This window comes from Apostichopus japonicus, chromosome 3 (assembly GCF_037975245.1).
Source record: "Apostichopus japonicus isolate 1M-3 chromosome 3, ASM3797524v1, whole genome shotgun sequence".
Classification (NCBI taxonomy): domain Eukaryota; kingdom Metazoa; phylum Echinodermata; class Holothuroidea; order Aspidochirotida; family Stichopodidae; genus Apostichopus; species Apostichopus japonicus.
This window is the reverse complement of record NC_092563.1, coordinates 1,279,913-1,303,338: the sequence shown is the minus strand read 5'-3', so window position 1 is coordinate 1,303,338 and position 23,426 is coordinate 1,279,913. Positions and strand designations below refer to the sequence as shown.

General features: G+C 36.4%; 1 protein-coding gene across 4 annotated transcripts; it reads left to right on the top strand.

Annotated features, from left to right (window-relative positions):
- Positions 1 to 8,075: 8,075 nt before the first annotated feature.
- On the top strand, positions 8,076 to 22,769 carry LOC139959171 (carbohydrate sulfotransferase 15-like). 4 transcript variants are annotated; one of them, XM_071956778.1, is made up of 9 exons: positions 8,077 to 8,530; positions 13,934 to 14,063; positions 14,768 to 15,025; positions 15,520 to 15,757; positions 17,225 to 17,341; positions 17,732 to 17,888; positions 18,791 to 18,956; positions 20,719 to 20,863; positions 21,524 to 22,769. In XM_071956778.1, exons 2-9 carry the CDS (start codon positions 14,043 to 14,045, stop codon positions 21,709 to 21,711), a joined length of 1,290 nt encoding a protein of 429 aa, XP_071812879.1. In that variant the 5' UTR covers positions 8,077 to 8,530; positions 13,934 to 14,042; the 3' UTR covers positions 21,712 to 22,769. The 4 variants fall into 4 exon arrangements, with proteins under 4 accessions (XP_071812893.1, XP_071812879.1, XP_071812874.1 ...); XM_071956773.1 differs by having other exon boundaries at positions 8,078 to 8,530; positions 13,950 to 14,063; XM_071956787.1 differs by lacking the exon at positions 8,077 to 8,530 and adding an exon at positions 8,582 to 8,780 and having other exon boundaries at positions 13,950 to 14,063.
- The last annotated feature ends 657 nt before the right edge of the window (positions 22,770 to 23,426 follow it).

The following is a 23,426-nucleotide window of genomic DNA, read 5'->3' as shown; positions in this document are numbered from 1 at the left end:
GACCAGGTTCGGTTGAAGGTTTTATCTTACTTTAAAAATCTCCTGAGATCCGCATCTTTTATTTATATCTTTGACTTTTTTCTTTTTTTAAGAAACGTTTACCACGTGTTTTCTGCCTATAGTTCAGAAAGCCCTTTCGATAGTGAGTGGCGGTTTCTCTAACTCTAAAAGTCTCTCGATTTGTTTTGTTTTGGTTTGGTTTGTTTTAGAAGATTTTTTTTTAGAATTCCTAGTCATAGGAATTGTTAATACCAATTCGTGTTCTCTTTTTGTCCCAAAGAGCATAAAACAAAATTAAATTTTGCCAAATTGTGAAGACTATTCATTCAAAAAATAAATGTCTAACAACAGGAGAGTTATTTTTATATAGTAAGTTTGACGAAGGCATACATCAGTGTTTCATTTAAATTTTACCTCAGATATCTAATTATTATTATTATTATTTATTTTTTTTAGTTTCCTTTGTCTGTTTTCGTCTCAGTTAGCTTCTGTCATCAGGCTTTCTAACTTCAACATATAAGAAACTTATGCCATTGCTGTGGACAATTTGCTGGTAGGATTAACAGTGAAGTAAAATAGTAGATTTTATCGCCGGAAATGATTTTGCAATAATTCTGTTACTTGTTAATAATGAATGAAATGTTCTGCTTTGATTCTGTCGTCGCTGTGTTTGTTAGATAACAGGATTTCTGGAATCACGTTCAAACCGTGATTCCTGCCTTACGTCATTTATCTATGTGGTTGTCTGTCTGTCTGTCTGTCTGTCTGCCTGCCTGTCTCTCTGTCTGTCCGTTTGTTTCTTCTTTGTTTTCGTATAACTTTAATAGAAATCATAGAGTAAAACAAAATGTTGTAGTTGTTGCTAATGTTGTTGTTGGGAGTGCTTCTTTTGTATTCAGCTCCTGTAAATTTGTTCGATATATTGACAAGTTCTAAATTCCAGCAGGTGGTGTACCAATCGCAAACATCCTGGGTTGTGGGCCCAGGACCTTTGCGATTCAAACACAGTGGATTTGCAACTTTACTACTGCATGGGATAACATTTCCATATATTGTGTCATTCATGAAAAACGATTCATGTTAAATGCAATGAATTCCAAATCAACTTTAAGTACCTGTACAGCTTTGTATTGCTAATGAACATGCTTATCTAACATAATAAACTAATGTTAATATGTGTTTTTTGCGTAGAAATAGGGATACTGTACATACAGATATCGTACCACTACCTACCTGCTACTGGAAACACAGGAGGAATGATTTAGACATGGTCGTCGGAGGATTTCCTATTAAAGTGTAACTTTATGCAGACTTTTAGTCTTGATATGTCATAGATCAAGAATCAAGGAACATCTCAGTGCTGGTAATCAAGTCATATTTTTTCAGTCTTTCAAGATATTTACATTATACTGGAAAACAACTTCGGATGGAACGCTCCTTTAAAGCTAATTGGATTTCATACCACAATGATTCAATTGCTGAAACTGGAAAATCCATGTATAGGATACCATAATCTGCAAGCTAACAGTTCATTTATAAACGAGTGTAAAACGGCGATGGCCACATGGTCAATGGAGGTGAACAGGTCAATCTAAGCTAAATTTATCCACGTACCAAAATATAATACAAAATGAACGAAAACGCACGGTAAACTTCTTTTAACTTTTGAAAGGATTATTCGGTGGCTGACAGAGTTGGCGGAAATTTAGATTTAATCAATTTAAAAGAAACTTGTTTGGCTGTTGTGCCAATGCCAAACTACAATTGCTGTAAATCTCACACCCATATGGGAAGTAATGACTGTTTGAACGAATTGTTTGAATGAATGTTTAGACCGTATTAACGTAAAATGTCAAAGGTCAATATGTTAGCAACGTTCAAGGCTTACGTACTACGAAGTTAGTGATTCAGAGTAATGCTATCACAGCGATCATTATATTCCCAAATTCGGAGACAAGATCTAGATATCGAGAATTGACAACTAAGATAAAATGGTTCTTGCAATAGTTAAAACTTAAATTGAACTCTTAACTATCCTTCTTTATAGAGGCCGTTAAAGAAGATGATATACGTTTATGTGTACTTTCAACAGTCTCAATTTGATGAGACAGAAACTAATTGCATTAATTCCAGAGATTCGCTGAGAAAATAGGATATAGATAGATAGGCCTATAATCTAAGGCTTCTTCCAGTTTGAGTCTTGCAATCTCAGTAAAGTAAGGAACACCGACTTCTCCGTGTTTTCGTCACCTCTGCTTCTCTTTAAAACCCACCATCTCTCCCTCAACCTTGGCAGTCCCACGTAGTTTTTGTAAGACTAAGAATGATATATTATTTATATATATATTTATATATATAATTGTTAATTTATGTATTATATTAATTGATAGTTAATAGCAAGACGTTATGAAGAAGTTAATCTTCCTTTGTTATATTCCGAGAAAAAAACAGAAAGAAAAGATAAACAAACGCTAGTCTTATAGCTATCCATATTTTCAAGATATTCAGCTTTAGATAATGCTAACTTTTTGTTTTGCTCCTTTAAGGCTAAATTGATATAATGACGTCAGTGTAGGACTTCATGTTAATATTCCTCCAATATTGTAGAATAACTCTACTGAAATATGTTCTTTTAACGTCATATATATAAACATCAAACCACCCTTGGGTAACCTTCGACGCTAGTTGTTTTGACAAATATTTAATGTTGTAAAGATGTTATATTTGAGCCCATTTCAGTTTCATGTTTCCGATCTAGTTTTGTATTGCATTTGATGAACTGTGTAAGACGTGGTAGTCCAGTCACTTGATAAGCTTCAGATGTTTAAGGGTCATTTCTCCAAAAGTGGTATAAAAATACAACCCGGACTGATAGCTGTGTATTCTTTTCATTGGACTACAAAATATCAAATAATGATGAAGCTTAAGTGCGTATATATCTGCATGCGAAAAGCATTTCAAAGGATACAATGTCGTCAAACTTTGCCAAATTGTTTTGTGAAAAAGAATATCGCGAACTTATCCTAAAACGTATAGGCAGCGCCGGATTTTAGCTGATGTGTGCCGGGCCAGGCGATTGTGGGTGGGCCCTGTCAGCATAACTTATTCGGGTAGTGACAGTGTGTGTTATTTAGCTACGTTAGGTCAAGTGCAACGATAACGCTGTAATATATAGGGTATAGGCTTCTAGACATAGCTGCACTGAATGTTAGCACTACTCAATGTGTTACGTCCATAGCGGCATTGTTTTGTATTAGTTTATAGTGTAGTTGAATATCAGGTCAATGCATCCAAGGATTCAAATCGCAATGAGACTGTCGTGTATTGCCTATCCGTGTACTATTAATATCATTTTGTCTATCTTTATAAAGACGGCGATTTTTATATCGATATATGTGGACCGCGGCCCGAATGACCCAACCATAATTCCGGCACTATCAAGAAGACAAATGGACTTGAGACTTCGTCGGTGCTTGCCTGTAGGTATGTTCTATTGTGCCTTCGTCGTCTTTGAGTTTCATATGTTGAAAGGTAAGTTAAACTTTTCAGGTTGTTAACTCTCATGATAGTCTCTACGTCTTAATCTTAATGAAACAGCGTCTGGAATATTATTGCTTTACATGGGTAAGCACCATTCCTTACACTCTCAGTCATATCAGTGGCGCTCCTCGCTGAGCTGACACGATAGTTATTTTCGCTCTCACATTTTTGTCGTGGTTTTACTAATCCAATTGTCTTGTTCTCATCGCTGTACAACGTCAAATGTAACATCAGGACTATCAACTTTCACTTTGCTTTTCTGGAATATTAAAAGATGAGGATGCAGAGTTTTCGTGAGTTTATTTTTGTACTCATTACCATCACGATTGTCTCTAACTATAGGCCTTTACCCGCATAGCCTAACACACATGAACATGTATAACCCATTGAAATTGATCCTTATCAATTTCTATGGGATAACCACAGACTTACCTATCGCCCAGATATACTACGAAGTATAGGGTCACACATGACCGATTTTGAATAAAGGGCATGCAGGGAGGGCGATCGATAGATTAAATGAACTTCACATTGCTCGCAGGCGTAGAGGCGCACGAGCCGGTATTCAGGAGAGATTAAAGCATACGAAGGCATCAAATTTCAGCTTTCCTTATGGCTTTTCGTCAAATATTAACAGTCTTCAGGGGAAATTTATACATCTAGAACAGACAGTTGGAAATATGCCGAACCTATGTTTTATTGCCTAGCAAGAAACTAAACTTCAAACAGTTGGAAATAAATTGGAAGGTGAGAATGTTCAACAGCAAGTCGCTGACGAGGCTCTACAAATGCAGAATTTCCACATGTTCCGTCAAGGTCGCGGATTCACTGCTAATGGTGGTGGTTTGATGACCTACATATCAAAGGATTGGTCTATCAATACTCCCAAAGTGTGTTTCACCTTGTCAACACCAGACATTGAGTTACTTGCTGTGAGAGATCGTCCTCGGTTCCTGCCCAGTAACATATCAAGCATTACTATCGTAAATGGGTTCACTCGTCCTTCAGCAAACTTCACGGTTTCGAGCGCCGCGTTGAAAAATGCTTTAACATCAATTTTAGAAGAAGAATCCGCGTTTATATATCATTATTGTTGGGGATCTCGAAAGGGACCGATTACCATTTTCGAAACAATGGGCTACAAAAACCTCGTAAATGTTGTCACCTTCCCAAGATCTAACACAATTTTGGATGTTGTGTATGTTAAAGGTTCATGGAGTTACTTCACTGCCAAGAAAATGCATCCTATAGCTCCACCAGACCATTTCAGTGTTCTAATTATGCCACGATACACAGAACGTTATCAAGAAGTTCAAAAGATACCATGACCAAAGGAAAGAGACACCAGGAAGAGTAATGTTGACAATTTACGAGTGATGTTGGATTCAACAGACTGGAGTGTTTTTACAGATACGTGTGACACACTAGATGAATCGACAAGTAGTATCATCTTACATCAATTTTACAACTGATATCTGCATCCCTTATAGGGCAATGTCACACTCAGAAGTTATGAAGAGATTGCCAGCCGATAATAAGATCAAGCAGTTGGAGAAAGAGAAAAAGGAAGCAATTGATGATGGTGACACTGCTCTACGGAACAGGCTACAGAGACAAATAAATAAATATGTGTTGAAGAGGAGGAATGAATACTCCCAAAAGGTAACAACAGACAAACAGTCTCTCTGGAATCTACTCAAATCAATACGGAAACCAGATGACCAGCATCGAAACTTGGTAAATGATGAGTTTGGCCAAAAATTAAGTCACCACTTTGGACGTTTTAATGATGCTTCGAGCAAAGATATTTCACTTATACTACCAGACCTAGCAGCTGCTGAACCACCAGTAATACAGCAGAAAGATGTAAAGAAACAATTTGGACTTGTTAAGAAACGAATTGCTTCTAAGTTTTGATCAAATTCCCTGGTGGGTGCAAGTATTGCTGTGAAGAATCAGCTGGCGTATTCACTAATTTATATAATGTAAGTTTAAATGAGAATTCAAATCCGTCCCTACGGAAGCATGCTAAAACATCACTTGTGTCTAAAATCTCTATTCCAACATCTGTAAACGATTTAAGACCAATTGACATGTCCAGTATTGGTTTCAACTGTATGCAAAAATTATTATTTCCATACTTGACGCAGGCCATCGTATCACACGGTGATAAAAATCAGTTTGCCTACAAAAAAGGCGTGTCCTGCATAGATGCTATACTCAAGCTCGTACATTGTGTTGTTTCTGGTTTAAATCAGAGTGACACAGCAGTCACTAAAGTTTTATTTCTTGATTTGTCAAGTGCTTTTAATATGGTTTTACCAAATCGTTTAATCCAAGGTTTGTGTAGTTTTATTGATGAGCCATGCATGGCTTATCCATTGGTTGGCTAATTTTTTTTTTTGGTCCCGACAAGTCAAGCTACAGAAAGGTTATTCAGAGGAATCAAAGATTACAGTGAGAGTCCCCCAGGGAGGTCCTCTATCTGCGTTACTCTTTACAATATACAAAGATGATATACGTTCTTCTCTGGTGTGTAATGTAATCAAGTACGCTGATGATACAGCTATATATCCCGTAACATTTCAAAGCGGGCACACCTTGAAAATCAAAATGACTATAAATCATGTATTGATAATATGGTCAATATGTGTGAGGAAAAGAACCTCATATATCTAAAATTATGTCTAAGATGTATTATATATTGTATCAAAGTTGGCATACATTACTCCTTATTTTCATTCTAATGTAAGAGATAAGGTTTTTAACTCATCAATTCTGCCAGTCATTGTGCATGTATGCATGAGTTCCTGTCTGGTATTACCTTCTACTTGAAAAGGACAAGAAAACAATCAGAAGTTTCTTGAAATACTGCTCAAATTTATTTAATCTCGATAATGAAAGCCTGGTTAGTAAAGAAACACTGCTGCTAGAAATGTATTCATAAGACTAGCTAAGAATATATAGTTCTAAAGATCACCCACTTCACTCCGAGTTGATCTCTCTCTGCAATATAACAAACAAGTGCAATCTACGAAATCCTATTATCTTGCCAACTTTTAGAATTATGCTTTTAAAGAACTCATTTATCTACAGAGCAGCCATTTATATTCAAAAATGGGTTCTTAGAATCTCTGTTATAATCCTTTTAATCTTTCAAACTTCTAATCCTCCATCTTATTTCTTATTTGTTCATGCTTTCATGATTGTACATTTTACGTCTTTTGTGTATTATTATTATGTGTCCTATTTATAAATTTTGTTATTTATACTGGAATAAAGAAATTGAAATTGAGGCAGTGGATATGACGAGCTTCAAATACTATAGAAGTTGTGTTTGGTGATAAATCATCATTTATATTAGCAGCCTTCCATCAGACTACTGTTTCATCATTTCAAAATTGACATTGAAATCTACAACTTTAGAAGCAAGTTCGTCTTTTGGCAGCCTATTTAAAGATTATCTCTACGTAGTAAACGTTCGGTTTGCTTTGCTGTTGATGCTCCTTTTGGTTGGGACAATCGATTTGAAATTATTTACATATCGTCCTCAGTTTGATCTGTTTTGCCTTTTGTAAGTCCAACACTTGATTTAACCAGAATGCAAAAATGCATTGTGGTTTCGATGATGTAACATGAGCAGTTTTCTTCATGAATCTGACATAATGTATAGTGAGGGTGTACATGTTTACAAGGTTTTCACGATTTGACCTCTGATGACCCCAAATGACCTCCAACAAAACCAATAGGCTTCTTTAACTCAATGTGGTACTTCTGCACACTAAATTAGAGGTCGGCCCAAGCTTCCAGTATTGAGATATATTGATTACAAGGTTTTCACAATTTGACCCTGGTGACCCCAAACGACCTTTGCCCCCACCAAAACCAATAGGCTTCTTTTACACAATGTGGTACTCCATACACACCAAATATGAGGTCTGCCCATGATTCCCTACTTGAGATATCGTGTTTACGAGGTTTTCACAATTTGACCCCTAGTGAACCCAAATCACCTTTGCCCGCCACCAATAACAATATTCTTTTTTTTTTGCTCAGTGTGGTCCTTCTACACACTACATATGAAATATGTCCATGCTTCCTTTCTTGAGATATCGTGTTTACAAGGTTTTCATAATTTGACCACTGGTGACCCTAAATGACCTTTGACCAAAAACAATAAGCTTCTTGTACTTAATGTGGTACTTCTACACACCAAATATGAAATTGGTCTGACCTTCTCTTTTTGAGATATCGTGTTTACAAGCTGGGCGTCACAAACTCACACACTCGCACACACACACACGCACGCACGCACCCATACGCCATCATGAATGCAAAGGGTACGATTATCATCGAAACCAAAAATGCTAGCTTTCAGTCTCTGTTCGTATGTTGTATTGACAGATCGAGGAGGATGCCTTTACGATCTGTGTTGTTTCGTTTCAGTTTCTGAATGATTAAGCAATATATTTATGTTGAACAGTTTGTTGATAAAATGTTTGTTTGTTTTACTATAGTCTTTAAACATTATGAACTTTGTTATTGCACGACACTGTTTGCTAGTTAGATAGGTAACCATTATAAACAGTTACAGCCTCAGTTGTAATTGAGTACATTCTTCGCGTTCAACGTAGAAAGCACCGTGACAAGCGTTTGATGCGGTGAAATATATATGTGTTTGTACAGTAAGAATGTCACGCCATTCGTGATACTAATATTCATATTAATAAAAAATTCTCGTCATTGGGGTAGCTGACAATCTACTGCTTTCAAGAAGAAGAAAACAAAAGCGATATACTTGTTGTAATTTTCTGTTGTTTTGGTATGAATAATTTTATCAATAAACCTCTGACACTGACGAGTTTAGACAACTTACATCTGCTTTAAGATATTGTCCCCGCGTGGGTTTGTGTTTGGAATCGTATGCTTACTATCTTCCAAGATTGAATAAGAAGTTGGCAACTTGTGCATATGGTATAGGACCATATAGGTGAGTTGAAATAATTTCCTTCAAATTGTCTTGATTTCAAGTTAACCTGCGAAGACATTCAAGTACAACTTAACAACATGTTTGCAGTTTTCATGAAAAATTGAACAAAAAGACAGTTTTGTTACGGGATTTGATCCATTTAAAATTTTCTGGGATGGTTCGGATAGTGGAAGAAAGACACGAGCCGACCAGTGTGTTTCTTTTATGGAAAAGCGAAATAACCACAAGAAAATCATGAAGTATAGATAAAGTAAATATATATAACTCACTACGATTTCAATAAATATATATATATATAAATGTATATATATATATATACATATATACATATACATATATATATATATATATATATATATATATATATATATATATATGTATATATATAATTACTTTACATATTATCAATGCTTAAAGTAAATATACCTTTGTATCAAAATGAGAAACACATGTATGGAAACCAATCACAATTTATTGTTGTTACTGTCAGAACTAGATGTTGGAACATAACTAATCACACAATAAGCACAAAATAAACAATATCCTTGTAAATCAATATGTGCTTTACCCGACCAACAATGGCATGTAATGCATGTCATAGCAAAGCATATGGTAATGCTTATATTCAGTTCCCCCGAGGTTCACCCAGTTTGCATTAAACACTTCAGTGAGAAGAGTAGCATCTGGCACTTTTGAGACAACAGAGTCAGTACAATCCAAAGATAAATTTGATACAGTTTTTTTTCTGAACAATGTGCCACTTAATAAAAAAGTGTCTAATGACTGTTACGAATTAAGATGGTACATATGATTAATCTAGTGTTTTTTTTTGCCACAGTTTTACATATGTTCTTAAAATTTCGAAAATTATCAGCAATTTGACAGAAATAATCATGTTTAGCTTAGTACCTCATGCATCAGACATGGGTGAGGGGACCCACTTCTCTCAAACAAGTAGGATAATTGACCATCACGTGATGCTTTAGAACGAGAAAAAGGCTGGGAATACCTCACAGAACTTAGAAGGATGTTCATCCATAAGAATACTCAATTGAGCTATTAACCCATGAGTTGATTTGGCTAACATTATATCCATGTAATCTAATAACTTCAACAGCAGCTTAAAATAAGGCATGTCCCTTTCCTGTAAACGATGTCCAATAATAAGTGGCAAATGTCTTATTAAACACCGAGATTGCATAACCTTTAACCAATATAATTGCCCTGTGAATGTAATTTAATTGGGGAGGGCTTCTTTGACTTTTCTGTTGATCCGTAGTCATAACTTGCGATTTCTTCATTCACAAAATCTAATGTCATTAGAGGTGACTCTCTACCTGATAATAACTATGACAATATAGTTTAATTTCATATTGGACCACACCTTCAAGAAGATCATGCATCACATCCAGAAAAAAGTTACGAAGAATATGGAAAGATGAAAAACTATTTAAAACTGACCCCCTTTTGACACCTTGAACATAAACAGTTTCTTGTTGCCTGTTGCACACAAGGGCGGCGGAAGCACTTTTAATCTGGGGGGGGGGGGCACCGACATCAAAGGGCGCTTTGCAGAAATTCGATTGGACTGATGTAGCCTTATATTTAGTACCCTTTATAACTCCTATTGTATTATCTTATTTGCGTATACACATCACTCCATCAACGCCCCCCCCCCCTCAAGGAAAATATGCATACTAGCACTGCAATATCCAATGTGCAAATTGGGAAACAAGGAACAAGTTTTCTATTGAGACAAAATGAGGTGAAATCATGCTAGAAACAATTTTTTTCCATTCGAAATAGCTCTGAGTATGACCCACAGAAATTCATTAAAAGTCAGGGGCGTAGCCAGGATTTGCAAATTTGTATGCACGACTATCTGAGCGGAGCGCCACCATCGAGTGGCGCGGAGCGTACAAGAAAATTTTTGGTTTTACAAACCGCTCAGATGGCCGGAAACGGCCCTTCCCGAGTGTTCATTCTGGTTCCCTGGCCTCTTGCTAACTTGAGACACCTCAATTTTTATGTAGAAAAAGTGCACATTTTTAACCTGAGGAAAAGTGGGGGGGGGCACGTGCCCCCTGTGCCCCCCCGGTTCCGCCGCCCTTGGTTGCACATCCAAATTGTGTGAATATTTTTCTCTCATTTGAATGTTTTCTTCGCTGTAAAGTAGTTCTGCATCTTCGCGAATTGTCAAACAAAGGCGGCCATAATGACTTGCTGAAAAGTTCTCTACAAAAGGAAATGAGTTAGCACCAAAAATGTCTGCACTAAATTGAGTAATAATTCCTTTTTTCTAATGTCCACTTGGAAGTAGAATACCATTTCAGTCAACTTTCACTATGTGTTTAAGAATTGGATCAAACCCATATTTCTTTATATCTTCCGTGTGTCAAAGGGCGGCACAGAATTAAAACTTTGGTGGTAGATTTTTTTAAAAATAAAATAAGATGCACCTATTTTTGTGAATAGATGTTTTGATCCTAAATGATTCACTGTCTCAAAGTCATCATCGAAAAAATGCAGCTGAAGAGCGTTGCAATCTTGTTGTAATTTTTTTTATTTCTTTCTTTTATTTTCTGAAATTGCAATGGTTTACATCACAGTAATCCTTGAAAACACCGTCACGACTTTTGCGGTCATGAGTAACGAAATGCAAAACATCAGGATGCTTGAGCAGCAGCTACAGTGTTCTCAGAATTGGTATATAGATAAACGCATTATTCACAGGTACTTGTGCAATATATATATATATATATATATATATATATATATATATATATATACACACACGCATACACGCACACACACATACACGCATACACCCACACAAACATACACCCATATATACATACACACATACATACCGTTACGCACACATTAAATCAATACTTGAATGATATTCATAAAAGCAGTTAACATAGGTGCATGTTATATCATCTGTAGAACATAAATGACATCAAAGTGACTATAACAATAAGACTACTAAATAACTCGGTTGCAAAACAATAACTCTAGTAAACTTCTCATTGTGATCATAAAGCCAACATACTGCCTAGGCTTTTAGCTGTCATCCTGTCTTTCATTTAAACAGTTAAACTTTCAAAATAACTCATTAATAGATTAAAAGAGAGGACAGAGAAATTAACTAAACAACTGTCTTTTTTAGAAAGGAACATAAGTGAAAACTCAGAAGTATAAGTAAGCAATATCAAACGAAGGGACCAAACTAGTTGTGCAAACTTGAATTACTTCCTTTAACTTAAACCCGAGAGTTACATGGTCCTTTACAAGTTCTGTTAGTGTCACTACCAGGAAAGACTGGTCCAGTGTCTTGTACCTAATGTAATTTCATTCCATTTACACAAAACTGCGTTTTCAACTCATCCTTATCAATTTACGTCAACTTTGCTCACAAAGGTAACCAACTTAGTTGGAACTTTGTTCTTATCTGCGATGTCAATACCTCTTTTGTAGATAATGTGCCTCATGTAAATAATATCTGCCGTTCTGCTTCATACGCTATCAGAAAACATAGCATAATTATTCATTAATGCAATGTTAATTAGTATACAGACTACAAGATAATATTATCTTGAATGTTCTAATTAATTTATCTGGGATCAGAAGTCGATGATAAGTCGATATGAAGTCGGTCGCAAATTGGAACCGAAATCAGAGTGGCGTCACCGTTCCATTGAGTAAGAGTGGTCGAATCAGATTGACCTTTGACCTTGTTCATGTTTTGTTCTTTAATGTCCGTGAGAGTGGACCGCATTTGGTTTTATTCACGATGACGTCATTATACGTTCAGTTTACAAACCTCACAGAATATGTACAGCTATTCCGTACTATGATGGAGACCAAGTTAAGCACAATTGTGCTAGTGACATTGTGTCTTCCACTTGTTTACTATAGCCTACAATATACTGTATTGATGTTTGCTTCTTAGGTTCTATGTAAATCGCATAACCTTTGCAATCAGAATACCGTGTTTATGCCATATTTGTTTCCATATTGAGTAGAGGTCAAAGGTTATTTGAAGTCATCAGAGGTAAAAGTCAAACCAATGGCAACTAACACGACAGGGGCAAATTGTGTGTATTTTGGGTGTAGACATTACCGTTGTGGAGTTAAATGGCCCTTCCATGTGTCCATGCGGATCCTTGTTAGCATGAAATCATTCAAATATCAGATTGCTAAGAGATGCAGCTAATTACGTCATTGAAAACTCACTGAATTATTGCATTTCTGGATCACTTACGACCTCACACCATTTATCATTTTTGCGTCTAGCATATATCATATACTGATATCATTTGAGTGTTAAATTTGCTATTGGTTCGTAAGCAATACAAATCAAGGGTAACAAACAGTCGACCTACCACGTCGTAAACCAGGGAACTCGTGATTGGTTGGTTGTAGGGTTAAACTCTTCCATACGAAATCCTTTAATAAGTCGAAGTGTCATACAATATTGAGAAAAATCGCAGTAGATCCAATTTGTTTAATTAAATAATGAACATGCCTGGTGTGGCAAACTTCCTTTAACGTAGTCTTGGTCAAGACGTTCGTTCTACTTATGCATATCGTCGAATATTTAACACCAACTATTGGTGCCCTATTAAAAATCTGCCTCTAGTTTGATTTTTGTGTGTGTAATATTTGTAATTTGACAGATTTTCGAAAGAGGCTGTAAGGGCGCACTCATATTAATTGTAACAGGCAAAGTAACAGCAGAATGCCAGGGTCTTGAAGAATTCTACCTTTAACAGGAATGTCCAACTTTTTTCATTTTACGCAATGAGAACCTATGCATTAGCTTGGGCATTTTCAGTGACATATTTCTTAATTAATGATTCCCTCAACACCTATTTCTATTGCATTTTGATTCCTCTCCATGCATTCCATCTCAGCGGTCTATATAGTATATTTTTTATACTATTTGTGTAGTATATAATCACACATTTTGGCCCGTTCCCAGAGTTCGTGGGAATGAAAATTCGGTCAAGAATATCGCCTTTGTTTATCCCAAACATTAATTGAACGCATGCGCGGGCATGTGTATTGTCCTTTCCGTTCAAAACTGTATATTAAGATGTATGTACGCTGGCCTACACTACTGCATGCCTAACACCATTACCGAATATTCTTTTTACATTAAGCTATTTAGTATGCCTTAGAATGGCAGCTCCCCTGCTCTGGTATAGGCTACCAACATCACTTAGTGTTATTATGCGACTATCCTTCATTGCATGTGCATGAGATGACAAGTGCATGTCAAGTGCGAGACAATTATGTCCCTATTGCATAACTGGTTCCTTGAATTTATTGCACGTTATAAAGAACTTCACACACATGCATAAAATGCAGTAATATTTAAAAAAAAAAAAAAAACAGATTTTCTTTAAATTAGATTAGAAGAAGAAGTGCGAACTCGTTTCCCGAGGTTACCCGGTCACGTCGATCTGTAAATATACGCATGCGCGCAACCTGAATACACAGGGTCATGACTTCGAAGACAAAAACAGTGAGTAAATAAGTTGTTGAAAGAACAATAAGGTCTGCAAAGTTAGTACACTTCAAATAACATAAACATTGAAAGAACTTAAAAATGATCGGAAGGCCATTTCTGCAAGAGGTGAAAAACTGTCCTTGTGTGTATCCGATACATCTACAACTTGTCAAAAACTCCACCTTAAACAACTGTGCCGAATTTCTGAAAAATTGGTTGGTATGTGCCCTATGATATGAATTTGTGTCTCGCAGACCCAGAGAATGAAAGATCAAATATCAGGGGTCGAAGGTCAAACGAAGGGGAAGGTACCGTTCCTTTTACTCTAGTATGAATTGTCAGAGATTAAAGTTTGAATGCGGAAGCGCAAAGTGTGACTTTTTGCTCTGATATAATGACAAACGTTGAATTAACATTCAAGGGCATTTCCAAGTGAAAAACTATCAAAATGCATAGTATCAATGGAGACTGAGGTCAAATTTCAAGGAGCAAAAGGACAGACGCTGCTTTAGTGTTCAGTTCGGAGTTCATGAGTGGGGGTTCTGAATTTAAAAGATGTTATTATGTAGCCTATCATCAATTGTTCATGAAGGGTGTTTGCCTTCCTGAAACCTATCTTGAAAAACGTCCCAATTCAATGCTTAAAAGATCTTCCGTCCGTCAATATCTTATATATGTTATCTTTGTTTTTTGTGTGTTTGTGTTTACTTATTGCACAGGCTTTGATGATCACATTTGGATGTCTTGTGTTGACCGTCATATGTTTTTTAAGTTACACGTTGACATGGAAAGTAAGCAAACTGCATGTAGCCTATCCAGGTAGCATATTATCAAATGAGCAACTCTTCCGCGTACCTGCCATTCCTCTGGGCAGAGAAAACAACAGCTACTTGGTCAAATACGGTGAGAGCGCTACAAAAGGACCACCTCAAAGACAGCGAATACCAAAGAGGAGATGGGAACGTCTTTTACAACAGGTTAGTGTGTTAAATTAATAAAGTTCTTTCAATATTATTGACAGCTAGCTAATCATCAATCACGTGATGTCGTATTTCTGCTTACTTACTTGAGAAACGTGTAAAAGTATGAAAACCTGACGTTTCGGTCCTATCAGGATCTTCTTCAGACGCTGAATGACAAGTAACAGTAACACATGAAGGGACAAAAAAAAACACAGAATACAGACAGGTTAATGAGCAGGGTGAACACAGAGGAGATAGATGTAAGGGGATTAGTGGACAAAGGATGGAGAGAAGAAAGAAACCAACAGGGGGAAGAGGATAGGTAGGAGATAAACTTTTAGAGGGACAAAACGAGGATTAAGTGAAGAGGGTAGGGAATAAACTTTTTTTCAGGAATAATTTTTTTATTTTAATTGAGAACCAAATACAAGTATTCACGATAGATCCAATTTTTACTAATATTTTGTCCAACCCATGCCATCATTTTATGATCAATGATTAAATTTCAGGTCATGGGTCGCTTTCCTGATAACTTTTCATCTGAATTTCGAAATCCTTGCTGGTACGAGGGGACAGAGCTTCAGTGTGTGCCATATTTCTACCAGCTCGGCTCCTATAAGTGTGGAACTACAGATCTCTGGGACAAATTAATTCAACACCCGGATGTACTACCTGTTGCTAAGGAACCACACTGGTGGGCGTGGAGAAGACTTGGGTACACAAATACTCCTATTCACAAAGACCTTGGTGAGTTATGAAACAAGAAGCAAAAGTTCACATAACAAGGCACAACAGCTCTTGGTCATGCAGGCTTTTACTTTAATTACCAATTAAAGCATGACAGTTACAGTCATTTTTTCAAGCGGCGCGTTGTAATTGGGTTGTAACTTTGGAATTTGAACGTATAGTATATAGCGGGAGCAGTACTCACAATTCCGAGACATACACGCATCAAGTTTAAAGTCCATCATAGTTCATAATTAACCATTTTGTACGTGTGGCTTTGTGATGTTATCATAAAGCTGCCTACTTAAAAACTAACATTTCCCAAATGCAGTCAGCACAACAAATGTTTCTTTGATAGGTACGGGAAATATCACAATTATACACTATTACACAGCATTGACGATGTATGTATGATATTCTGCTCTATGGTATGATGGCACTTTTTTATGGACGCCAAAAGGACCAAAACAGATGATGATAATATAATTGTATATAATATAGCCTATAGTAATTTTAGAAGATAATATACTAAATTGCATACGATAATTTACCGATTAAACACGATAATATACAGAAGAAACACGATTATAATAAGAATCTTCACGATTATAATAACAAAGTACATGATCATAATAAGAAACTGTATGTCGATAATAAGAAATTACACGATTATAATAATGTGTAAAAGTAAGTTGGCCTGACGTTTATAATACGAAAGTACACGATGGTAATCTAAACTGTTTACGACAACCAGCGCTTAGTTTTTATATGCGAATGCAAATGTATGAGATTTTGGACATAACGAATTCCCTCTAACTTGCTGTCAGCACAGTTGTGTACCCATGGTATTCTTGACCGGACCGGATAAGAGCACTTCTGTATCATAAAATCTCATACATATGCATATACGTATGCATATGTATGATAGTTTGGACATTTGTATTAGTTATAAAGGGTATAGCATTCCCTCTAACACATTCCCCACAGCACAATTGTGCAACCATTCCATTTTGTTCCCGTCGTGGACCGGATGATAATTACTTTTGTATCGTAATTTGTGATTGGTTACATACGGGTAAACACGTCACACACAAGAACAACACTCTACAACAGTGAAAACAACAATCAGCTACCTTTCATGTGAGTCGTGAGGTCCACCTTATGAATAATATGCATATGCATGCACGTATTCATGCTGATATGCATACACTTGTGTTTTGTATCGTAAGCAGTTTTAATAGTATTGTTTTATTTTTATTATTATTATCGTTTATTTTCTTATTTTTAACGTGGATTTATTATAATCATCATGTTAACACTATTATAACCGTTTAAACTTAGTATATTATGGTGTCTTTTCTGTATATTAGTATTTATGTATTATTATTTATATATTATGATCATATAATATATCATCAGTTGTAGTCCTTTTGGCGTTCCATACCTTTCTCAACACGAAGTGAGCATGTCCGTACGTTCTGATTGCAGTGTTACACATTCGTAAGGAAACAGGCCAAGACGACGATAGTTCTGTACAATGGTACTTAAACTTATACAAAAATCAATCTGTGGAGCTGATACAGAAAAACCCTAAGCTTATTTTTGGTAAGTTTAATTATGTAATTATCAACTTTGTAACAAAGATAACTAGGCTGCAAAGAAAACTTAACGGGATACTTTCGACGGCAAACAGGGCGACAAAGAGAAATGTATTCCATCCAAACTGTTGGCTTACCCAATGATCTTGTCCTTAACTGGATATATGGTTGATTGAATGCTGAGCCTAATCTGACTGACTAAACCTTCTCTTATCCTAAAATGTGACGCATTTGAATATTTTTATACCTTATAATAAATGAACTTCTCTCTGAATACATGATTGAAATATAATCAAGGACATCAAAGTTCAGTCCTGATTATTCATTCTGATTTAAACAGATGAATTCACAAATAGAACCAAATTTGTGGTAATTCTGTACTCTTTGTCTCGTACAGGTGACGCTTCTATTTCCAACCTTTGGGGTCTTGGAATCTACAACTGGAAGAGGCATTTCCCCAATCAGACCGATCCACCAGTCTTTTTGTCAGATTTAATTCATGCAGTCCAGCCAACTGCCAAGATAACCGTGACACTAAGAGACCCTGTGGAAAAGTACTTTCAATATATTTATAAAGCTTAAAACTTCATGTAGGTTACCTAATTGCAGCGTCCATGATAGTATTCTCTCATAGATGCAAACCCACCATTTTTGACGTTATTAAATCGTCGTGTTGCCCTGTTAACGGATTATCAATGTGTGGGTAGGGTGGGGGGGGGGGGTTGGTCGTTATACACGTGGTATATTATATGTGCGCAATGCGTCGTTACTTCAAGCTGAATTTGCTTTAATGGCATGCAAACGGAAACGACCAATCACAACGACTGTCTATATACTAAGCGTGATCAACCAATCAGAACAGAGTTTTCACTCATGTGATATATCATTAATATTGTCAATGCCATATGTGTTGGGTTGTCGTAGCGAGCTCAGGTCTTGCGTTGCTATTACTTACACTGTATGGCCTATACGTGCATGGAGATGCGTGGTGTTCGAGAATGGACACAACTGAAACAAGTTCAAAAGTTGAAGGAGATAAAAATGTCGCATTGAAGAATAAGAACTAAATCAAACTGCTGATTCTGATTTGACATTCAACTATGAGCAGCCATAAAAGAAAATTATACTAAATTCTCAGAAATAACACATTAAACACCATTAATTGACTTCATTTATGCCAACATAACGGTTATGTAGAAGTAGGGGTAAAGAAGACAAGCCTATATTTTGGTTCAGATTGGAAGCGTTAATAACATTAAAGAACTAGAGCCAGCGAGAGGAGAGAAAACTGACTTCACTGGGTGGGGGAGGGGGTGCCCCAGCCATATATTTCTTAACTGCACAAGGGCAAATAATTTATAACGAAGCAAAATAAAATTATTTTCCAATGTTGTCAACCCAAGTTCCAATATGGGTATATGTAAGAGCTACTCATTTGATTTCTTTCTATTCTTAGATTATGGACTACTTACATGATTACATACAATGCAAAGCAAAACCCAAGGACCTTTCATATCAAAACCAAGCAATTGCTCAAGAAAGCAGCGAAGTGTGAATCAATACACACACCGTTGTATTGTGCGTTCATGAATGGGGAAAGGCCGGAATCACCTCTTTTTAACGTACGTAACTGTTGTTTAATAACTTGACGTTATTATGTTGGATTCAGGATAATCATCATGACTGAAGGTATCGGCAGTCGCGTTGCTAGACCAGTAGCCAGACCCCTCCCCATCCAAACACAGACTACAGAGCACCCTCCCAGCCTAATACAGACTACAGAACCCCTCCCCACCCAATATGGTGTATTAAGCCCCCCTCTCCAGCCCAATATTGTCTATTGAGCCCCCTCCGCAACACAACACAGACTATTGAGCCCCTCCAATCTATGCCGTCACCGTGTGTACTAAAGTGCACATTATGACAGGACATGAGTATTGTGCCTTTGCATTCATAGCTACGGGCCTGGGCGTGACCAGACGAGTATAAGGGGACACCTAACGTATATATGCTACCCAACTGAGGGCGTTATTTTATGTGCTCAGGTAACTGCAAGTTGTACACACTGCATCAGAGAGCTGCATCTCTATTCCGACAAGCTACATCATGCAACGAAGCCCTCCATTGGATGTAGACAAGTAACGTAAAAGAGATTATAAAGTCGATTGAGATTCATTCGGGCCGGAAGAAAATGGGAGAAACATGCGACACTGTGCTTGCCATCAGATGAATTTTAGTGGATCTTTTTGTATATTTGGCATGGTTTATCTTCATATGATTATCTAATATTTAATTATATATAAAATTATTTATATGACTGCATAATGCTACGACGCCCTGGTTGATATGGAGACTAGTGATGTTGCAGCGATTTTACATTGAGCTATTAATGTAAGATTCATCAGCAGACTGAAGAGGTTATCGGTATTGCCACCATATATGATAGAAATTCAAATTATGGTCATTCAATTTCACATGTCCTTGTACCAATGCAAGCAGCACTGTTTCACAGCTTTCCTCAACATCGTATATTTCCTCAGTGAGACATTAATTACCTCTTTCACTCTTCATGATGTCTTTGGAAGACCGTTGGGAGTAAATGAAATTCCGTGATATGTACTTATGATCATTAAATCCTTAAATAACTTTCGAGTTAATTTTGCTGGCAATACTGTGCGCCTTTAACGCCGCAGTTGGGATAAGTTGTAACTTTGCAATATGCAGAAAAATAAATAACAATGTAGAAGTCACATTGTATAAGATTAACTAAACGACTGGTCAAATCATTCTATACCGTTATAAGTTTATCTATATGTCTTTTTTTCTTACCTACTTAAAGAAATCTGCGATACGTATCTTTATATCGTCGTATATTTGTCAGAGATTTTCTATATATATTTTTTAAACCAAATAAGCCTGACGCATTCGCCAACTGACTCCAACTGATTGTGTTTTTTCCGTCTCCCTTGAATTGGAGAATTACTTTAAAAAAAAAACTGACACACATCTAAGCCAAAGATATGAGATTTGTGTGACTTTAATCATTTCTGATGATTTGTTGAAATGAAAGCAGCACTATAGGATGACACTCAATACTATTTATAAATTATTATTTGATTTCTTCTAGAGTTTGTTTTTGGACCAGAGGATATGACCAAAAGTGTTAGACAACGTTGTTCAGCCGCTCGGACTATAGTACCTTTGTAACGGTCTACAACATATTAAACTTATTGTGTTTGAACGTGTGTAAAGTTACACTTTTTTTAAGCACCATACACTTTGTTTAACGATTGAGAATGATATCCAAACCCACCCGATTTGACAAATTTGATCTTAAGAAGCAATGACGTATGTCGTTAATGTTTCCTATTCCATAATCAACAGACACTTTACCAAGGGATGTTTTTCTTGTACCTGCGAGAATGGATCGAAGTGTTTGGATCTAAGAATATCCACGTTCTGAGATTAGAAGACTGGAAAAGTAACCCGATCAATGAATTAGAACGATTGATAAAATATCTCGAATTAGGTTTGTTGCTTTCATCAACTTTATTTTTTAAGGAATTTGATTCACGGGAATCTATACAGTCGTTTAAACGACGAAGTCTACAGTTTAATGTTTTGTTTAACTCGAAATCAATTCGAAATTGTTGGGTTGATTTTGAGACAAATAGGAGTAATTTACGACATAAAGATTCGGAAATTCTTGATAACGATGGAAATATCTCCAATCAGTAATTGTTCTCTCGTTTCCCCCCCCCCCCCCCTGCTTGATGGCAAAGAAAATAATACATTCGAGGTACGGTGGCCAAGAATGGACATTAGATAAAAGTTGATTACTCGGGATGTGTTCTTTTCAAGTTTCTGCAGTTTCACAAACAAAGGAAACTTGAATTAAACCAATGTGATTTCATGCATTAGATGAACAAAAGTGATTTACATTTCATAATTGTTTCTGATGTGGGTGTAAATGCAATGTACAAGTGTATATATCAAAGAATGGGCATGGTCCCAGCATGCCTCATATGTAGGAAGAAGGGGGAGTGACATGGATGTGGGCCCTTTCATATTTTAAATTCTACTTAGACAGATAACTCATTGCATTTAGCATTTCTCCTTATCTTCGTTTTTCTTTTTTTGCACCTATAGACCGTTTACAATCTTCGTTTGTATTTTTCTGCTCCCATAGACCCTTTACCTACTGAGACGTTAAACTCCATCGTAAGTCGGAATAGGAAGAACGTGAACGCACGAGCGAAAAAGAGAAATATGACAATGTGGCCATCTACACGAAAACACTTGCAGACGTTTTACCGTCCGTGGAATCAACGCCTCTCTGAATTACTGAAAGACCAGAAATACACATGGGGTTATTAAAGCGAACAGTCTGATATTAAAGAAAGTTTATACATAATACATGGATCACGTAATCAAGTCAGCTTCATATTTTAGTATGATGTTTGATTTAAAGTTTGGAAATGTTATGCACATTGTTTTATTGAGGTTATGCGTGTACCTCAACTTGTGATGTCGAGCAATGGGCTAAAAACCAACAACCTGTTCTTGTTTTGATCAATGGATCGGGTTAATTGACCGTAATGCTGTTTATTTTTAATTGCAGAGTAATATTCGTAAGGTATGATCGGGTGCCTTTTTCAATTGTAGAGGGGTCTCAATTGCATTTTTATCAAGGAACATGATGGAAACGCAAATACTTGTGTTGATTCGTTGAGAGCACGATCTCATTAATTACTACGCAATTTACTTTCTAAGAATGTACGAATACAAATTTAGATTTTATGTGAGTTCAGTACCACAACACGTTATCTGATAGGAGAAGCGCCATTGTTAGCCTATTGAAACAACTGTAATGTATCACATTAAGAATTTAAGTGTATTCAGGATTTACTGGCGTTCACTTGTGTTGTTACTATGTATATTTGGAGGTTGAACCTATTTGTGATCAGAGTGCTATTAGGGTATAATGATGTGCTATATTTCTATAAAGCTTTGCACATTGAGGAAACGATAGTTAAGTTTGTTTTTTTACTCCTTTTCGAAACAAACTTAAGTGTCCGTAATTGGTCCATCATAGGGCTGATAAGAGGAGGGTGTCTATGCCTATACCTCAGTATTTGACAAAAGTGGTCAGATACTGGGATACAGCTCTCGTCCGTCGGATAAACTGACTTTCAAGGGCGATAAAGGGGACATCAATGCCGTGGCTGAAACGACATACGACTCGCCTCGAACTAAGCAATGTCTCGAGTCACTTATCTCTCTAATCTCTACATTGGGATCATCCGCTTTTTGAATAGTGATCCACTAACGTTGTTCCATTGACTTAGGTTTAATAACTTTTATTTATTTAAAACCAAATGTTCAAGACAGTCATTTAAATGAGTTACACCTCGTCCAAATAAAGTTACATTGTGTTGTAACTTTGCAGCACATGCATTGACCGTGCCATGTAAATTTGCCCAATAAACTAAATAACGTATATCTATCCGTGCAGTTACAATCGCTTGACTGATGCTAAAATACTATAAACATTTGCCTCTTCTGAGATATTAACCTTTTACATTCAACAATACATACAAAGGTTTGTTTCTCAAACATTTAAGCCTCAATGTAATTTTTTCCATCATTTTTTCATTTGCATTTGTTTCTTTTTTACTGTTCATCTCAAGTTTTCAGTGTTGCGATTTGATGAACTAAAGTAACAGAATGTGTATTCAGGTACCTTGACTACCATTCCTTTCAAGGATCAGCTTGGTAGTATAGGCTATATTAACTGAATGTAATGCAAGATATAGCTTAAAATTAACATGTTATTATTGTTAATAAATAAATAAATAAATCATATTGAATCATAGAACGTGTTTTTATCGTAAAGAAGTACTTCTTATCTTCTTACATGGATACGGCTAGGAGACCAGGTCTAAGAATTATTATTCTTTCCTCAAGGCAAGCGATGTACTTCCTTGAGTTCAAGAATGATAATGAATTTGTAATGATTTATTTATTAAAGTCACGCCTCCGGCGGTATAGGCTTAGCCAATATTTGCTCCCGGGTATAAGCAACAGCGTAG

What these genes read in the sequence shown, in the direction of transcription:
- LOC139959171 (XM_071956778.1), top strand. Translation starts at nt 14,043, where the DNA reads ATGACTTCGAAGACAAAAACA. An exon ending in TCCTATTCACAAAGACCTTG is followed by an intron (nt 15,758 to 17,224) that starts GTGAGTTATGAA and finishes TTCTGATTGCAG; the next exon opens with TGTTACACATTCGTAAGGAA. An exon ending in CTAAGAGACCCTGTGGAAAA is followed by an intron (nt 17,889 to 18,790) that starts GTACTTTCAATA and finishes TTCTATTCTTAG; the next exon opens with ATTATGGACTACTTACATGA.